Source organism: Anas platyrhynchos, chromosome 5 (genome assembly GCF_047663525.1).
Source record: "Anas platyrhynchos isolate ZD024472 breed Pekin duck chromosome 5, IASCAAS_PekinDuck_T2T, whole genome shotgun sequence".
Classification (NCBI taxonomy): Eukaryota; Metazoa; Chordata; class Aves; order Anseriformes; family Anatidae; genus Anas; species Anas platyrhynchos.
This window is the reverse complement of record NC_092591.1, coordinates 21,820,240-21,840,302: the sequence shown is the minus strand read 5'-3', so window position 1 is coordinate 21,840,302 and position 20,063 is coordinate 21,820,240. Positions and strand designations below refer to the sequence as shown.

At 37.8% G+C, this 20,063-nt stretch overlaps 1 protein-coding gene across 10 annotated transcripts in view; it reads left to right on the top strand.

Moving 5' to 3' along the window:
* The window catches only part of NRXN3 (neurexin 3), a 973,627-nt gene that overhangs the window by 932,814 nt on the left and 20,750 nt on the right, over positions 1-20,063 (top strand). For 6 of the 10 annotated variants that reach the window (XM_072038404.1, XM_072038409.1, XM_072038408.1 and 3 more), the window contains one exon: positions 2,567-2,651. In XM_072038404.1, coding sequence (XP_071894505.1) covers positions 2,567-2,651 — 85 coding nt within the window. The remainder of the gene's footprint in view (positions 1-2,566; positions 2,652-20,063) is intronic. The other 4 variants (XM_072038406.1, XM_027458763.3, XM_027458759.3 and 1 more) reach the window with 1 other exon arrangement.

Genomic DNA, 20,063 nt, shown 5'->3' with positions numbered 1-20,063 from the left:
ATAACACATTGTTAAAATTTTTGTGTTAGTTTCCTACTTCAAGCAAATAATTTCTGTGAAACCCTATGTGACAATTGTCAGATCTTCCACTAGGGGCAAAACCCACACACCCTAAATCCAACCTGGAAATCAAAAAAATTGCCAGGGTCTCAGTACTGTGTAAGTAAGTCCTTCTAGTAGTGATGGATGATTTATTCTTTATTCAGAATAGTATCCTTAACTCCCTTAGCATGGGTGCTTTAGGCACCTGCATTTTCAATAGATACATTTTGCCTCCTTAATTTTTTTTTTCTTTCAGTATGATTTTGTTGACATATTATGCTAAATTACTTTACAGTAGTACAATTAAAGACTGATATCTTTCTACCCAGGGACAGCTGCATTTCACTGTTGGAGGATGTGATCACTGTTTGCAGAAGTTTTAAAGTGGTTTGCTGCCCTTTGGGATAAATAATGCTTCATAAAATAGATGTGACAGAGACAGAATTATAGAAAGTGGATTTATTTTTTGTGCATTCCTCCTTTCTTGACCTCTCACTGAGCAGACAAACTTTTAAAGCCAGTTCATTTTGAGAGAGAATTCAGTACAAGGATTTCAACCAAGTTCTTCCATTTTCCGTGGCTGAGAGAAGATGCCAAAAAATGACCTTAACACATAAAATAGGAAATTACTCTGTATGTGCCACCTTCGATACCTCTTAATCTTGCCTCCCCATGAAAGTGTTTATGCATGAGATTACTGCAAGATTGCATCCTACAAAAAGTAGCCATACAGCATTGCTGGTGCAAGAGTAAGTAACACGTGTTAGGGATTCCCTTAGTTCATGCCTGCCTTTTTACAGATCCTCTGTTTTTATAATTTTCATTTACAGTTGAACAGTCCTATTTTTATTTCTTGTCTCACTAAAATCAAGAGTGAATGAACGTCAGGCTGAATCTGAGCTTTCTGACTGACTGCTCAATTCTGGTTTTTTTTCTCTATTTTCAAATTAAAAAAGAAAAAGTTGGGGGGTGCGAGGAGCTTCTGTCAAAAGACAGAGAGGCACTTGTTGGCATTAGAACCACGGGTGGCTGAAGACAAGATTAGGATCTCAAAATACTTCGTTTATGTAAAAAGAGGGAAAATGCAGCATTTTGGAGGCAGCGTAATAGGCGTGTAAATGTAAAAGAGACCTTAATTAAAGCTGGAGAATTTTTTTTCCAGAATAAGGATTTTGAAGGTTTGTCATGATGTGAGATCCCCAGGAATATTCACCTGGAGTACTGAAGTACAGTGTACTGCAGTACAGCCATCCTGCTCCTGAAGAGCTGAGATTTAAGCAGTACTTCCTGCCTGGTGAGGTACATATCAGTTGTTTTGTTTCAGGAGACATCCCACTGATCCTGCTGCTCAGCAGAAAAGGCAGCTTTCTGCAAGGAGAAATTGTTAAGGGAGACAATTTCAGCAGAAGCTGTAGTCTAAGCCGATGCTGCTGAGCTGGGGTAATTTTGTACTGTGTGCAGTACTGTTACTACCTGTGTCCAGAGGCTGCCACAGACTCTCTCCCTAATGGTCTGCATTACTAATTCAACTAATTGCAGCAATTATAGGCAGGAGATGCTGCTGGGAAGAGACGCCAGTACACATCTCTCTAACATGCTGCAGTACATGCTGTTCATTAATTAGGCCAGCAGCAAAAATAAAAATAATAATAATAATAATACAAATCACCAGCTGAAAATGCAAAGAAATGTGATGAAACTTGTCAGGGCCATGAACAGTCACAGTTTCGCTTAAACCTTTCAGAATTGGACTTGTCAGCCTGTCAGCCCAGTCACAGCCAGACTGATCCCAGTTCATTTGGCAGGCGAGCAGGTGCAGTTGCATGTTGGTTGGGTGTACCTAAAACATGAAGCGGTTCTTTGCAATGCAGCTTGGAAAATGTAAGAGATTCCCAGCCCAGGAGGTACATTAGCAGAACAGAAGGTACCTCTGCCTCAGAGTGATGCATTCAGCAACACAGCAGAGCACTGTTAGCTGCCTGGGTGATGCATATTATCTGGGTCTATCTTGTATGTTTTTCTTTGCAGAAAGCATGTTCAGCCTGGACATGCCTGATCTGTTCAGTCTGTCAGTGGGTGCCTTCTGGCTGGCCTTGCATGGTATTGATGTTTATCAAGGAACTCAGCGTGTTCCAACTGGACACATCTACCTTGGCTGTCAGAGGAACGTTTGCCAGCCAAGCAGGTGTCGTAGCCCCCTGCACCTACTGTGCTCGACAGCACAGTGCCAGCCACTGCTAGCCCAAACAGCACGGCAGGCAGCCCGCACCTGTGCCCACCTGAAATATTCAACAGCACAGTAAAAGCACTACTCCTCTGACAGGGGAATCCAGCTCCACGTTGGGTGCCATTTACACAGGCAGAGCTGGAATGCTTGGTACAAATTAAATATTTTAAAAGTTAACCATTCTGAAACATTTTTTCTAGGGTACTTAGCTGCCTCCATAGCAGCCTCTTGGCTTGCAACTATCTCATATTTTTTTCCTCTGTTCTTTTTCCTTTGTTCCTGCCCTTCACATGCCAGACAACAGATGACATTGTTTCATCAGCTGAATGTTCCAGTGATGATGAAGACTTCATTGACTGTGAACCCAGTACAGGTAAGTCAGGTCAGTCTTGTTTTGCTTGCTTTCTTACTTCATTTGCAAAAAACAATGCATACATATATTGATATGTGTGTGAATGTATACATATATAATTATATATGTATATATATGTGTGTGTATATGTGTATATATATACTTATGTATATGCACACTGTATATAAAATAAAAAAATATACAAGCCAAGCATCGGATCCCATGGACTTGGCAACAACAAAAAATAATAATAATATTTTATTACTGTTTGGTTAATATAAAGTTGTTTGCATAGAAAGCCACACTTCCCAGAAGCGATCCTAGCTAATTAATAGTTTACATGTTTGTAGCCGTTATTTCACTGACACAGAGGGAAAGCAAAAATATCAATGTGGCACATGGTAAATAATAAAGATTTATGAAGTGGGGAGGGTTAAAGTTTGAAAAACAGACAAGAAATAAAAGTGAAGCGGTAGTGGTTTATTAGTGTTCTTTAATCCTCATTAATTGCTCTGAAGATGAAAATATACAAGGATACATTTGTCCATGGGATTTTTAATACAGTTAACATGGTAATGTATTTATACTAATTTTGTTTTCTGTGAGCCCAAACAAATTGGGGAATATCAAAACATAGTTCCAACATAACAAAATTCGTAGTAATTCTTGCCATGTTATCTGCAGTGATGCTTCAAAATGTATCCATTAAAGAGTCAGAAGGACTGGCCATATGGAACTGACTCAACTTCTTCCTTTCAGATACATTTTGATAAATTGATGGCTTTTCTTTCTGGTGAGATATATGATGTGATATCCAGCAGGCAACTGCAGTCTATTTTATTTCTTACAGGCTTTTTCAAGTCTTCTTTTTTGAGGCTTGTCATGAGTTAAGCATTTCTATAATAGAGAACAGACATCATCGAATTTCTGTGTACATTTAAAAAAAAAAAAAGGAGTTTGGTTAGAATCTTATGTCCTTAAAAGTGAAACATATAAATAGTTCAGTTTTTTTGTTTTGTTTGTGTGTTTTTTTTTCTTTGTCTTATTATTTATTTGGGATTATTATTTATTTGTTTATTTATTTTTGCTTTGAAAAAATCCCCAGAATGCATTATGAATGTTATGTTCCTAGTTTCCTGAAGCCATTTGATTAATACAATAATAACTTTAAAATTCACCCAAGGCTAGTGCTTTCACATTTGTTTTGAATTCATCATTCTGTGCCTGCATTTTTTGGTAGAACTTGGTCCTGCAATAACCTGATTTTGGCAATGCTTTGTAGCTGGGAACTTCCACCATGTTTCAGCCTTCAAACTCTCTATTTCCTTAAGTCGTCAGGGATGGCAGGGACACAGTGCTAACAGATAGCTCAGCCTACTCCCTTCTCTTTTTTTCACAAATCACTCTGAGTTTTTAACTCCCCACCTGGCAAAAGAGTGGTCCAAATAATACAAATAGTAAAGCATGAACAGTGTGGGTACTGGGATTTGAAATAAAAGGCAGTAGTGAAATACCAGCACAATGGTTATAATGAAAGTGAGGAATGAATTTTACAGGACCACGCTAAAAGGACTAATGTACCACAAGTGATGTGCAAATGAGTGGGTAAGAATCATTTCATTAAAGCTTCACTAACATTTCAAGACTTCAGCTTCTTTTTTTATTATTATTCTGATTGCCAAGCATTTCAGTTAAAGGAGGAAATGGGGTCTTTATCAGACTCCTCCTATGGCATATTTTTGTGATTTATGTTTCAACGCAGAAATCACACTTACTTCAATGGCTATAAATTGCAATAGCAATGTTTTCAGCTTATGCTGCCAGTGGAAAAATCAAAGTGTGAGGAGAAATTTGGTAAAACAGGATGTTTAGCATGAAATTTCAGTGCCAACATTTCCATACTAAAAATAACTCTCTCCTGACACAGTTAGATATCTAATGCTACAAACAGGTACAAACTGGATTTATGAAATGACTTGCTTTTGAAAATCCTGCTATGTGTTACAGTCAGCAGCTGTAAGTGCCCACAGACACCTGAGTATCTGCTGTGTAAAATAATGTGATTCACTTAAAATCTGCTGAAGGTACTCTCTTAACTACTAGACATTCCTTTACATCATCCTATTCCCCTTCCATAGGATGGGGGTCTGCCTGAGCCAGAGTTCTGATTTTTCCCTGGGAATTTCTGTGGTACTGAGAAAAAGAGCTGGCCTGATTATATGTAGAAAAGTCTCCCAGATGGCCCTTGCTGATGAGATTTACACTTCCGGATTTTGAGGTTTCCTCCTCTCAGAGGCACTGGTATACAAAGCCACCAGAAGGCAGCAGGACATGCAGGTCCTTTTTATCTTCAGAAGTGTAAACTTCACTCATTGCATCATGATGAGAAGGAGCAGCAACAGGTTCGTGGTGCTCCTCATTTAGGTTTCTTTGTCTATCTTTTTCTTCCCATTCTCACTGCATCCAGGGAAGGTAGAACTGTGTCTGCAATACACCCGTTACTGAAGCACTCTCGCAGCCCAGGCCACAGTGAAATGCTAAAGCGATCTGAGCCGGCTTATCAAAATCCAGTGGTGCTGGCTTGGCTGAGCAGATATGTTTGCCTTTCCACTTCAGCAGCCAAGTCAGGATTCTGGCCATATGCCAAGGACTGGTACTTAAACGTATATACATTGTGGAAAGAAAAGAACCAGATCATTTTTCCTGTATTTTCTAGTGTGCGAGTTTGTGGTGGTGTGTTTTTTTTTGTTGTTGTTTTTTAATTAGGCCCATTTGAAGTTGCTTCCTCCTGTTCGGTGACAGGTCAGTGTATTTTACATTGCCTTCTGGCTTGCCTGATCGCTTTTGCAGCAAATTGAAAATGAAATGACTCAACCTAGCGCAGGCCCCTCTTTGTTGCTCTGATAATGTGTAGCTTTTAAAGCTCTTGAGTTTCTGCCAAACACCAGAACTTGGCCTTCCATCACCCTCAGTGCTATGGTCCAGTAACGCAAAGGTTACTGAACTCACTGCTGCAGCTGTGAGATATGATATACATCACTGTGAACCTGCTGTGCTATAACTGAGACAAGGGCAGCTGAGATGCCGCCCTGCAAATCAAAAGCTTTCAGATTTCATATGGGTCAGAATCGAATCCCAAGATCTAAATATATTACTTCGGACTTGGTCCTGGATCAGAGCCACTGCCCTGCAGAGTCCATTTGAAGACTTTGGTTTCAGTGTACTCAAAGATAGTTTAGAAGACATAAAACCATGTCCTCTTTGAGGCTAAATTTCTTATGAGAACTATTTGCCAGATCTTATTGGCACTTAACTTTGATAGTCTGCTGAATCCAAGCCTTGAATCTCAGTAAACATATGATCTGCATCTGGATACTTGCATCTCTTTAAAAGAAGATGGTGTAGAGGCAAATTCCTCACTCCACTGCCCTCTGGATTTTTCTGTCTCTCCTTGGAGAGACATCCCCCACAAATCTGGTACTCAGCTATCCCCAGTCTCTCCTGGTGTCAAGCAGGAGTCCTGCTTCATTTCTTGTGCTGTGAATGAGGAATGCCCTTTAAAGTTGGGTGCATGTCTCAGAGTATGCTAAGAAGTAGGCTTCCCACCTCACAGGCTGAACACCAGAACACCCCCAAGGAGGCGGATTGCCCTGTGGCACTTGCCGGTGTGTAAAAGCATCTCTCATTTGATGGAATTTCCTAGCTATGGTCTTATAGCCAATACAAAACCAGATGAACAAGTTTTACTAATTGATCATGCAGACAACTTACAGGATCTTTTGTTCTTTTTTGTGTTAGGAATTTATATTGAGTTTGGTTTTCAGCATATTGGTCCTTTTTCCTATGTACACTACAAAGGCCCTACCCATGAGTATATTTTATCTATATATACACTATATACGGTGTGTGTATATATATATATATCTATGCATATAGCGTGTATACTAAAGCAATAAATGACCAATATCAGCAGTAGCCCCTATCATCCAATCACGTTTACACAGAAATTCATGCCTTCATCTAACCCTGGCATCCGCTGGCGTGGACAGATGCATGATATTGTTATTTCTTGGTGAACAAAGCATGTTAATTTCTTTTTTTTGTTGGAGTTTTTTATTTCTTCCTTTTATTTATTTATTTATTTATTTTTACTTTTAATCAATAGTTTCATCTACCAATTAGCCTTGGGGTAGGGTGGGCCAGGGAGAATAAAAAAATTATACAGGTATATCCATCGATATATACACACATACTCCGTGTATATATAGATAGATATATACATTGTATATATTTGAAGAACATTTTCTGTCGTTTCACCTCATCTTGTGCCGCATGAATTTTTGGTGATTTATATTTATTTTCTTTTTATTTCTTTCCTTTGTATTTTTTTATTTTTTTTATCATTTTTTTGGCTCTTAATGGTGCCATACCGCTTTTTTTATTTTTTAAAATCATTGCTGTACTTTTCAATTTATACTTTTGGAGTTCTTCCAACAAAATAATGTTTTAATCATCTCAAAAAAAGAGATATAGATCTGCAAACCAATAAAGGCAACAAAATCTTTTCTTGCCATCCTTAAGAAAACCACATTTTTAGACATCCCAAGAAAGTTGTGTGCAAAAGAATGAAGATACCCTGCCTTTCTTTCTATTCTTTTCTCTTTTCCCTCTCTTTTTTAAAACTTCTGAAAATCTATCCCATCTTTTCCCTTCCCTTATTCCCCTTCTTTTTTTCTTTTTTTTTAAATTGAGTTCAGTGAATAAACTATCTAGAAGGAAAAAGAGAATCCCCTTTACCCCTGCATTCTCCCAGGACAAATTCCTCCAACAATAACAAAAAAAACCTACAAACTGCAGATGGCATAAAAAGAATTTTATTGCAATGCAGAATATCTGTTGTATCTTTTATTTCTGGGTCAGTGCAAGATCATTTTTGTGGCATGCTGTAGTTTAGCTGATTCAACTAACCATGGCCTTCATTAATCTGTGCATGGCCTGTGATGACGCCATCTCGTGTTTCATCAGAGCTACGCATTCAGGCTAACCAAGCAAGTCCGTAGTATATGATTTGGGGGGATATTCTTTTATTTTTCATTTTTAGTTGTATTATAATTTCTTCTTTTTGGAATAGTTATGCCAATACCATTGGCTGCTTCTTGCAGCCTCAGTGTTATATACCTACTTTGTGTTATGGGGTTTTTGCTCTTTTATTTATTTATTTATTTCTCAGTAGCAATCTTATGTCTTGTCTGTGTCCATTTGTCTTGTCGGTGTGTCTTGGAGTCCATTGGTCCGGTGTTGTTATGTGATTCTGTTCTCTGTTCGTAAGCTCCCCGCTGCTCTGTCATCCCTCTCCCCCTTCCCCTTCCCCTCCTTCCCTCCCGACTTTCCTGAGGTGGGGGGTCCACAAAGGGGCAGCAAGCTTTGAATGATGCCATGAGTGGCAACCTGAGGTTTCAGGCTGGACATAGCAAGGTGTCCATAAGGCTTCTTAAGAAAGATAAATTTGCAGCTGGAAGGTTTTCAAACACTGTTACCATTTCACTATTAAAAACAGTTTGCTGGCATTGAAGTGACTTCTTATGTGTGACCGGTTCTTAGGGAATTTGCACATGCATGCTGATATTTTAGAGGTAGAATTCCTGTTATCTGTGCTTTGGGTGCCAGGAAACACTAAGGATGGTGCAGGCTGTCTGTTAAATAGAAAGTACATAGGTCTTTTCATAAAAGATAGTTCTGGGAAGGGAATATCTGTGCATGTAGAACTGAAATTGTATCTGTGTGAATGTATTTCTAAAATCTACAGTTGATAATAGGTTTGTACTTAGGACACAAAAATGTAGGATATACTTAAGATTCTAAAAATGGTGTACCTTTAGGGGCTCAGTCTTCCTTTTGTTGCTATGTAGTATCTGCCTCTTAACCGAAGCTCGTAAAAATTGCCTTGCTGTTGTTAGCCTATGTAAGCTGAACACAATTCTGGAAAGGCAACTGGAGTGTCTTCTGCCATGGGCAATATAAATGTGCAGCAGTGTGTAAGGCAGAAGAAAAAAAGATGAGTTTTCAGGTGTCTCCTTAGACTTTAAACCTTTTTTTAGGGGAAAAAAAAACATCCTTTGTTTTGTACAGTGGTGCATTTCCCAAAATACTTAATTCTGTTCCACTAAATGAATGAGCCACATTAGGGTGTTAGGGTACTTCAGCTAGCATCAGTGGGGGCATGAACTCATGCTCATGGGGGAAGAGGCAGCCAGTATCCTTATAGATGATGTGCAGGACAGCACAAAAAGCATACTCACACTTACCTTTAGCCTAGCTAAATTTTTGCTTGTTTGTTTGTTTTTCCACTAATTAGTTTGTTCTGCAGAAGGGACAAGATGACAAAATCTGTGAACTTTCTTCACAAGAGCATGATATAAACTTACCTGTTTAATCTAAGATTTACCTGTTTAATCTAAAAGTTACCAGAAGAGGGAAGTGATGGGATATATTTAGATGTCCAATACGGAATTATTTCATTTAATTATTTCATTTAACTTCCCAGTATGTATGTGTCATATAGTTGCACAGGGATAAAAAGAAAATAGCTTTTCTATTACCAATAAAACCTATCATCTTAGGCACAGTTCAGTTTTCTTTATTTATATATGATCCAAGAGACATTGCTGACATTAATTATATCAAAAATAAATCAATATTTAAAGCTTCCTAGATTTAAGTTTTATATCTCAGTGCTTTCCACAACTGTTGATTCCTACCAAATCTAAATCTTTTTCTTGGAAATTGTTTAAATAGAGCAGCTGCTTATGGAATTGCAGTATAATCAACAGGTTCATGGTTCTGTGTAATACTGCCCTCTGTCAGACAGACCAGAACAGTCCAGCTGGGTATCGTGAGCCCTGTATTGCTAACAGTGGAAGAAACTTTTTTTTTTTTTTCTTTTAAACTCAAGCAGCAGGTGCTATCGGAGCAGAACAATCTGAGTTTTAGTCCCTCTGCATCATGAGGCTCAGGGTAACCTTCATGTCCTGGTATTGTGATGAGTTAAACAAGTGTCTGTTCATCAGGACGCAAACCTCCAGGCTGTGGATGAGCTGCCTTGTCCTGCTGAATGGTTGTTTTTATTCTCCTGGTGCAGCTGCTGCATTGCCTGCCACTGGCTGTCTGCTGCAGAGAGCCAAAGGTTCCTTCCGATGCAGGAGGTGCTGTTGCAGGTCCTACTGCATTCACTTTCATAGGGATTCCTGGCACTTGAAATAGTTCATACTTTTGTTTTCTGTATCAGGGATGGCTGCTGGCCTCAGCTCTTGTGCCGTTTGTCACTTCACAAGGGAGAGCTGGGGGGTGAATTGTTAAAACCCATGATAAAAAGCCTCAACGCCAGTGTGCCTCTCCCAGTTCTGCTGTTGGCTCCTTCTCTGTTTTTGCTCATTTACCTACCTGCGAGGCAGGATAAATGAAATATTTCTTAGACAAATGAGGTGGAGATGAAGGGAAAGAGGGAGATGTAATTAATATTTTAACAGGCTTTGATATCCAGGTGCAAGTTGCTATACAATACAGTAAAATGTTGCTAACTATTAAAAATGTACAAGCAAACAATGTCACTGTTAAGGTTTTATTAGTATCTTCACTTGCTGTGGAAGTAACATTATGTATTTTTATGAAATAGGTACAAACCTACAAAAGCAACAAGAATTCCCTGAAATTAAATGCAATGGGAAGCAGGTGAGGGATACAAAAAACAAGTATTTCCATGTCAGGAAATATCTGCATGGAACCGTTTTTATTAAATATCACATTTTCCTCTAACATTAACACATGCAATTGGAATGAACTGTTTTCAGGCTCCATAAATAAATACCATGTGTAGACTACTATACAGATCTTTTCTATCAGCACTTCCATCAGTGTTCAGTATCCTGAAGTTTTCTTCAAAAACTTCACAGTTTTTCCAGCATGACTTAGCTGGTGTAAGGTTCCTTGCCTTTCTATGTAGGATCAGGAGGAGATCAGGATCAGACCCACAGTCTGGCTACCTTGCCCTTGCTGCCTTCCAGACTTTTTTAGAAGCGTGTTCTCTAAACTTGAAGCCATGTGCACTGTCACATTCTGGCAATCCCTCCAGTGCTGTGCCTATGTTATCAAGCTGACACATGTCTAAAATACTAAGATATGATATTTTCAACCTGCTGGGACTTGCTTTTTGTCCCTGTTAGCTTTGATTTTCAGCTTCATAAAATATATGGGAAAGAAAGAAAAAATAGGCAATGACACATTCAGTGGAAGAGAAGAGGTAGCACATGACTCAGGGAAAGATTTTGCCAAAGGCAAATGTATGTGTATTAGACCTTTAAATGCCTATAGCAACCGATTCATTAGCTTTAGACAAGAAGGAACTATCTGATTTCTGGAAGATAAATAATATCTGTGAATCTTTTAGGAGATTAGGGAAACGTTCAGTTAAAGGGAAAACATGCTGAACATTTACTAATACTATGGACAGAGATACAGTTTTGTTCATAAAGGCTTTTGTTTATATTTCCTCTGGTCATCATGCCTAGACCTGAAGGTGGCTTGTGTATCAGTAAATACTGATGTTCAATAGGTGGAATGATACCTCAGCAGAGCAGTACAACCTATTCTCCTTCCATTTTCAACCAAAGTAGTTCCTAAGATACCAAATCAGGTCAAAGGGATTACTACTTTGCCTGAATTCTGCCTTTTTCAGTTTCAATTTATTGATCACAAGAGCTAGAAATCACTGTTTTATCCCAACTGTAAGCATCTGGGAATCCCAGATCTTGAGTGATGTGAAGTGCTAATACTTGCATTTTGCATTGAGTGTCATATGAAGAGCAGGAGACAAAGATCATGGCAGTCTTGAAATCAGGGATAGAAGGAGGAAAAAAAAAAAAAAAAGAAAAAGAAACCAGACTAACTTGATTTGGTATCTCAGATTTCCACTAACTGGACAAAATATTTTATTCTGCAATTCAATTCAATTGCACTAATAAATATGTTAGTAAAATCTTATGAATGCTCCACACAGGAAGATTCATTTTTGGACTTTGCTGGGTCTCAGAAAAACTAAAGCTGTTTGGTCCCCAGGACTGGTGTTATAAGGATCATTGGCTCCTCTTTTGGCATTCAGGAGGAACTACAACTATTTTACAGCCAAACATACAAAAATCTCAAAATTATCTTCTTTCAGAGCACTTCTGTCTCTTCACTGCTTTCAGTCTGTCTCAGTATGAGAGAATGAGTGTCAGACACCTTTAAAAGGGCAAAAGGTTCCGACTCTGAAGAAGAGCAGAAATGCAAAACATTTTTAAACTTAATAGTTTTGATTATATACATGTTTCCTAATGGATTTCAATAATTCTTTTTTCCCCTGATATTGAAACAAGTATAACCAATTTTAGATACTAGTTTTAGTGACTATTGTTTTCTCTACTAAAATCTTGGGGGCTTCATAAACCTTGTATTTGACACATCAAAAAAAGCAAAAATAGCTCTGTAATTTGTCCAGGTATTTTCCAGGGTATCAAAATATAATTTCGATTTTTTCCTCTTGCTCACCATGTTCTTGCTCCTTCTTGTTCTCCATGAAGCAACAACTCTACTATTGAGTGCCTGGAGATTTTTATTTTATTATTTTATTTTATTTTCTATTTCTGTATTTCCCCCAGAATCTGTAGTTCTCCTGTCTTCTAATTATTTTAGTGTTGAAATGTGGATCATTAATATATAGCAAATCATGTGCACGTACTCTCTTTCTCTCTGTATATACATATATATTTATAAATATGTCAATTCTATATTTCTGTTCTTGCTAAAAGGAGCATTTGGGGGAACAGAAATAGAAGAGCAGAATAAGTTTGTTTAGGAGATTTACAAGCAAATGGGGAACAAATAGATTGTATCTTGCTTAATCCTCTTTCTCATATTCCCATTAAGTTCTGTTAATTCAAGTCTTCCACTTCTGTATATCTCTGAAAGCAACCAGTGCATCCTAGTGAGAAAGGGGAGGTGTTCTGTGAGCACAGGCAAGTGTGGCTCTCAGGTTTGAGAGCTCAGCATCGTCTGTGGTAGAGGACCCCAGGCACACATCTGAATTTGCAGCAGAGAGGAGTAGAAGGGTCAGCCCCCGGCCAAGTTTTGAATCACTTATCTCTGCCAGGGAATTAGGGGCACTCAGAGAGCTGTGGGGAGGATTAAGGAGGGCTTGACAGCTGGAGAGAAAGTTAAGTGACTTGGCGGTGTAGCAGGAATATCTGTGTATCCACAGGAAAAAAGAACTTTTTTGGTACAGTGGGTTGGACATACTACCAGATTTGCCCTTATTCCAGTGGCTGAATGTGGGATTTAAGAGCTAGCCTTCCCATGAACAAAGCACTGTGACATGCTCCACACAGCAGAGTGAGCAAGCTCTGAGCATGAAATGATGTAGGACTTTTGAGCTTTGTTTTCGGATAAGATAACTGAGAGCTTTTGGGGGTTTGCCTGACGCCCTTTGCTTCATGTGATTAAACGTGTCATATAAACCCAAACAGAATACAGAGACTGGAAGAGCTGTTGAAAACATTTTGTCCTAATTCTTTGGTAAAATGTAAGGATTTGGTATTGGCAAAGTAATGCAGGAACACCAACTAAATTCTTCTGAACCCTCTTTGTCAAATTCATTTGCAGAAAATGTTGTATGACCCCTAAAATGCAATTTTCAACTTTTTATCTTAAAATTGCTTTAATTTTGAAATTTAATTAAAAAAAAAAAAATCAAAGTTCGCATTCAAACAAAGTATCTCATTGCAAAATAAACTTTTTTGGTCTTCTTATCCTAAAAACAATCCACAAAATGTGCATATGTATATTGCTGAACAACGTTCTTTCTATGGTTTTCAGAATTGTGAATGAATTGTAAAATAAACAAGTGAAGTAAAATGACTACCCAGAAGCAAGTGGAAACAATGCAAGGTTTTTTTGGTTTGTTTGGATTTGTTTTTAACTCAGTAACTATTTTTATTTTCAGATCTTTAATGCCCTTCTTTGTTAGAGTTTTGTCACAATATGCTACATTCACATGAATTAGGACACACTCACTTCACTGCTGAGGTTGCCAAGTAGTATCCTGTATCCTATATGTATGTATTAAGTTTTATAGTCATAAGCATTGTGTGGGGATTTCAGTATGCTTGTCTCTTTAGCATAACCTTCACCATTCATTAATTTAGGAGTTTTTTCACTAATTCTTTTCAGTTTTTCAAGTTACTTTCTCCGTTGCTTGGCTCTCCAGAACATGAACCTGTACTTTTCCATATAGTGACATCTGTCACTAGTTCTACATCAATTTTGTTAGATGGATACAACCATTAATTAAATTTATCAAACGAGTTGGGGTAGTATTTTTCAGCATCTTCAGTTGTTTCATTCATAGCTTGTCGTTATAGTTTGAACAGCACCAGTAAAAGTCCATCCCTGAAGCTGTGTGATCTTTCCAGCATATGCTGGATTCCATATCTATCGCTTTTCCCTTGGAAAGGAAAGGCAAACAAAAATGATTTTGGAGGGAGAGGAAAATACCTCTCCTTCACTAACATGGTATTTTTAGAAACAGCTGGTAAAACAATCTGCAAATGTTATGCCCGGAGCACCTCTATTCTAATAGCAGAATAATTTAAAGATGAAAGCAGCCATTTGTGTGTCTAGCTCACTCTGCTAGTAATGCTCCCTCCACACCCCACCAGTGGGGGAACCTGCTCAGGTAGGTTGCCTTCTTGCTTTCTCTGCCAAGGTGCTTAAACACTGCTCTGTAGGTTCGGGCAATGCTCTCTGTGACAAACATAAAGAAATGATAGCATAGGAAAAACATGTCTCTGTCATCTATACCTCAAATTAGTGAACTCATTGTTTTTCTGGGGACGTTTTCTTTGCCTCCAAGATGACCTTTCCTTCCCGGTGGCAAGTTACGAGTTTTCTGTTGGCCCATCTTGTAGGTGGTGAGTGTCCAGACACAAGCTGCCAGTTCAGATAGCTTAAGTCCTGGGAGCTGCCAGGCTAGCGGTTCCTAGTGTGAGAAAGCTGTCTTCACATGGAAATGTTTACAGCGTTCTGAGGAACTTGAGCTGTTTTCTTTCTTTTTCCATAGCAAATTTGCTTAGTTTCCACTAAAGGTCAGTAATTAAGAAGCTGAGCACCAAATGAAGCAACAGTCATTAGTACTCCTAAAACAGACATTTTTTGAAGGCCCAGGTCTATGATGGAATATCAGTGGGTATTGATACCTATCGCTTTTGCCTTAAAATCTCTATAAAAACAATTTTGTTTCCTGTATTTTAGGGGTTTTAATTTCTGATGCCAGCTACAAGTTCAACATGTTTATTTAAAAAGAATTTTAGCAGTTGGATCCTGGGAATGGTTGCACGTGTGAATGTCCAGATTTACAGCTGTATTACAATATTTTATCCAGCATCTGAGAGGAGCTTTGTGGATGTTAGTACAGCTGAGCACTTACTTCAAAGATCTGAATTTTAGATTTATACACTGACAAGAGATAGTTAATCCTTTTGTGGACTGGGCTCTTAAGGACCATGTGAAAGGCAAGACTTGGTATAAGACCTTGGAGTCTTAATTCTTCTTTCACATTCAAACCCCTCTTAATCTGTCCTTCACTTTTAAACAAAGGTTGCATTTTGATCCTACATATTTCTTAAACCTTTTGTCAGATACACATTCCAGGAGGTCATTTTTCTGGGGATCCAGTCATGTTAGGGCAATGACAGTTTTTACTGTGGTATGTCATATTACATTAATTTTCTTATACAACTGATATTTCAGCAAATGAAAAACAAGACAAATGAGCTATCTAGTGTGAAGTTAAAGATTTCAGACATGAGCTTAGAGCAATGATCATTGTTCCTTGTTGAACAGCAGTTCTTTATCAGTTTTCTCTTTTGTTTTGTGTTGTGCTGTTCTTTTCTGGTAATGAAATGCATAGAGCTCTACACATCATTTCAGGGGTAGCAGTGACAAAGCTGTGTAGAGAGGCACTGTTATCTCTCTGCTCCATTACAGTGAAGCCTCTGCTTATAAAGCCTGAGTTCTGAAAATAGTTGGAAAGCTTAATAAGCATAGGGAGCTGGTGTGGAGGAAAGAGATTCTCTGCAACAGAGGATTAAGGGATGACAAATTCAGTTTCCTTTTTATATAAAAATGTATATTTTTATAAAATCCAGAACATATGAGCTCTGCATCTCTGACTGGAACAGTGGGAAAGGTACTGGAAATAGGAATTGAGGGAAATACATATGTTTGCATATATGTGTGTATATAATATATGTGTGTGATCATGTATATATAGATATGTGTGTAAGCATAGATATAAAAAAGTATTATTCAGTCACAGAATATGGTGACAGATTTCAAACAGTTGTGGCGAATATCTCAGCTATGAAAACGGAGCGCTGGTAATACCCTCTATTGGTCCCTAGGAGGTGGACTGCATGTCATATTTCAGGTCTATGAGTCTACTATAAGAAATTATGCCCTTGCTTTACCCTAATGCCAAAATAAGTTGGGAATAATGCATAGAAGCATTATTATCAGTGTAAAATTGTGGCAGGTGAGTCTCTTAAGTTCAAATGTAGGGTAGTTTACCAGACCTAAATGTCAGATCAGAAGCAGTGAATTATGAAATTCATTACATGCATGAAAAAAATCTGTATGCAGAAGGAATTCCTGAGAGACTAATTTAGGTAATTGGCATAAAATGGTAACAGCAGAACTTTTTCACTGCATTCCTCACTTGTTTATAAATCTCTTCCAAACCTTTTGTCCAAAGCATTTATGAATGTGATGTTTATTTTGTTGTGGAAAGGAAGTAGTCAGCAGTTGGATCTCCCTAGCAGTTTGGAATCTGGATGCAAATTAAATATTTTCATGGTCAAAAATTTCAAAAAAAAATTCAGTATGTATGCATACGCATGCATAATTACTAATTTCATTAACCACATGGCTGGAAAAGCTGGCAGCCTGATTCTGTGAAATGTTTAGTGGCTTCAGTTTTTACTGGGGTTAATGAAAGTAGAAAGCATCAGTAGAAAGAAAAATATCATCCATGTTTCTTACTGTATTTCATTAAAATGCTCTACTTTATTCTACATGGTTTGAATACATAGACATGCCTGTTGGTTTTCTGAGACCAGGCATCTTCTGAGTTGTATTTAATTTTTGAGCCCAGTTGGTGCATCTGTTCTCTGCACATTGATATTCTAGAAGAGATAAGAGATGAGGCCTGCTCTTGCTTAGAAAGTATGTACTGTCTTTGAAGTAAGCCATTGCAACTTCCATTTTTTTCATCGTCTGATAATATTTCGGATCGTCTCAGTCTTATCTGACAGAACACCAAGCCCTGTATGGCTGGTGCAGTGTTTGACCAGAAATGGACTGTAGGTACTTCAGTAGCATTGTTTATCTCAAACTGAAAATGTTTAGCAGGTATTGGAAAGTGCTATTATAAGGTGGATGAATACTGTTGTCCCCGCTTTATAAATACTGAAATCAGAGAAGTTAGAAGGATGTTTCCTTAGGTGTCTCACTAACAACCTTTAGTTGAGATACATGGAGAAAGTTGGTCAGACGCATGGAGAAAAGGATTTGTAGAACATGTAGAAGTTGCATAGGAGGGAGGAGGAAAAAGTATTACTGGTGTTAAAAGAAGAACTGCACTAGTGAAGGGGAAGGAATGTTTCTGAATAAAATGATTTTTTCCTTACAAAAATCCATATTTGTTAAAACAAAATGAACAATTTCACACATGGCTTTATGTCAAAGCTGTAGATGAGCAGTCAAGCCTTTCCTTATTCCCACCTATATGTGCATTTGCTTCTAGAGTCTGGTCCACTGGCTTTAATGGTTTTGTATCCTGTTAGCCCCTGCAGAACCCATGCAGCACTGGGACAGAGGCTGGGTTCCAGTCTGTTTCTCACTACTTCAGTGGAGCCGTTTACCCACATCCTAATTACAAGTTCAGTCAGTAATATTTCTGTGTCACCACTGAAGGCAATAGGGTAGCTCCAAGGTTATTGAGGGCATACTTTGACCTGCAGTCTTTATTTATGAGTGGTAATGATAGGAGACCTGAACTTGACTCAGATCCCAGATTAAGTTGGCAGAGAGTTGGTATGAAGAATATTTTTTAAGCTGGAAATAGATCAAATATTTTTTAAATTGAAAATGCATCCACTGAGACATAATAAGCATGGAACCCCATGGCAGGATTTTCAAAGTGGAATGTGTTTTTCTAAGGGAAAAGTAAAGCTGGGCAAAGAGCAGAAATGAAGTACTTTTCCAGTTAACCCTGTGCACTGTCTCTCTTCCTATGAAGACAGAGCACATGCAGCTTTCTTTTTTTTTTTTGAAAAGAATTCTTCTCTTTCTTTGTAGTTATATATTTGAATTGATGCTTGGTTCTCTTTTTCTACATTTTTATACTATTGTTACCACTTCTAAATTAGCTGGTAGTAAAATAAGATAATAATATGAAATTGGGATGGAGCTACAATGTGGCAATGGCACTTTCAAGTTCCTTGTATAAATTCATTAGCCAATAAACAACCAAAGACAAAGGTCTGAAAACATGGGGCATCCACATGTGCAATAATGAGATAATACGAGTACCTGAAATAATTAAGTGTTGAGAAGGAGAGTGTCTTATGCATGTGCCTGTTTAACATGCAGTTGAAATTGAGCAGCTGATAATTTGACTTCTGACATGCCTCCATTTTGATGAATAACTCAGTGCCATGGAAGGTTATGAAAAGAAGACAGCTTGCATTAAACATTTAAATTTGCCATTAAAGACTGGCATGCATTGTTTAGGCACTGGGAATGACAGGGAATTCTACCAGTTTTTCTCCAGCATGTTGTTGGTCCACGTACCTGCTCATGCTTAGTGTCCTTTTGCAGAAGGCAAGGAAGGAGCCATACATGTCCAAGTGTTTATAATGAGTCTTTTGAATTGTGGAACTTTTCTTCTAACTTCAAAACAGTGCTGTTCACTACTACTCTAATATGTCAGTAAACCTCAGGGCACTAAGGTTAGAATTTCAACAGCTTTTTAATTCATTCATAAAGTTCACATTTGCAGGTTTTGCCAGTAGCAGAATTACACAAATAAAGTGTTTGTTCTTTTAACACAATATTTCCAGTTCCATCACTGTTTTGATTGTGCTTAAGAACATCATGTGTAATAAGAATATGAAAAGGAATAATAAATTTACTGGGAAAAAAAAAATCTGTATGAGAAAATTTTGTGGCTTGCACAGATAAAGGAAATTAGAGTCTATGAGAAAGTAATAGACTTCCCTATTAAAATCTAACAGCATAATGTCTTACTTCATAGCAGAGGAAGACGTAATGTGATAAGTTGGTTTTTTTTTAGCTTCTTTTAATTAACATTTCATCCTATTAGGCTTGGTTTGCAGTTAACTTTCATTTCACAGGTATTCATGATTGTTATGCTCCTGTGAATTACCAAACCATGAAGCAGAGACATGATGTTTAATAGCTATGCAAAGTCTTCTTTTAGCTGATTTTCTACCAGTGACCTTAAAATTTAAATGTAAATATTTCAGGTAATACAGTAAGCAGTCTCATGGAAAACATATTTAAGTGTATGACTATATATCTCTTTAAATAGTGATTCAACAGCAGTCTGACCTGCACCACTGGCCTATGAATATTAACTGCTCTATTAAAAAAAATATGTGTATTTGCAATTTAGTGCTTCACCAATGCCTCAAAGAAAACAATTAAACATTTGTGATAGTGTGATATACTTTATCTTATTGTTTCGTGAAGATAAGGGAGAGTGAATATCAAGGCCACCTAGCTTGCCAGTGCAGAGCAGAATTAATCAGTAGCAGAAGTCAGTCATCCTGAATTTTGTTCATAAAGCCCTTAGGGTCTTAATGGGCCTGAAGAATTTTGTTGTCCAGTTCCTCAATTTTATTCACGGCTATATTATCTTTACTGTCCTAAAGTACTCTGAAGTATGATCATTATCATCAATATTAAATAAGGTTAACTTTTGCAATGACATGTTTCTCTTTTAATCCAATTCGTTGTGCAAGAAAGTAAATACCCTTCTCAGCCACTTTCTTGCTATAATGCAACCTCTGATAAACAGCTTAAAGCTTTGGCTCCTGAATTGCTGTAGAGTTTATTCCAGTCATTCACTGTTGAAAAAGAGGATTCAAACTTGCCTGCAGCAGCCTTTCACCACTGTAATCCTGAACTTTCAAAAAGACATCTGCAAAAACGACCCTCTCTCTTTATGCTCCTGCACTTCCCAGCAGTACTAAACTTGCCCATAAAAACAAACAAACAAACAAACAAAAAATCCTGCCAAAAATCCATCCCAAAATGCCTGGATCACAGTAA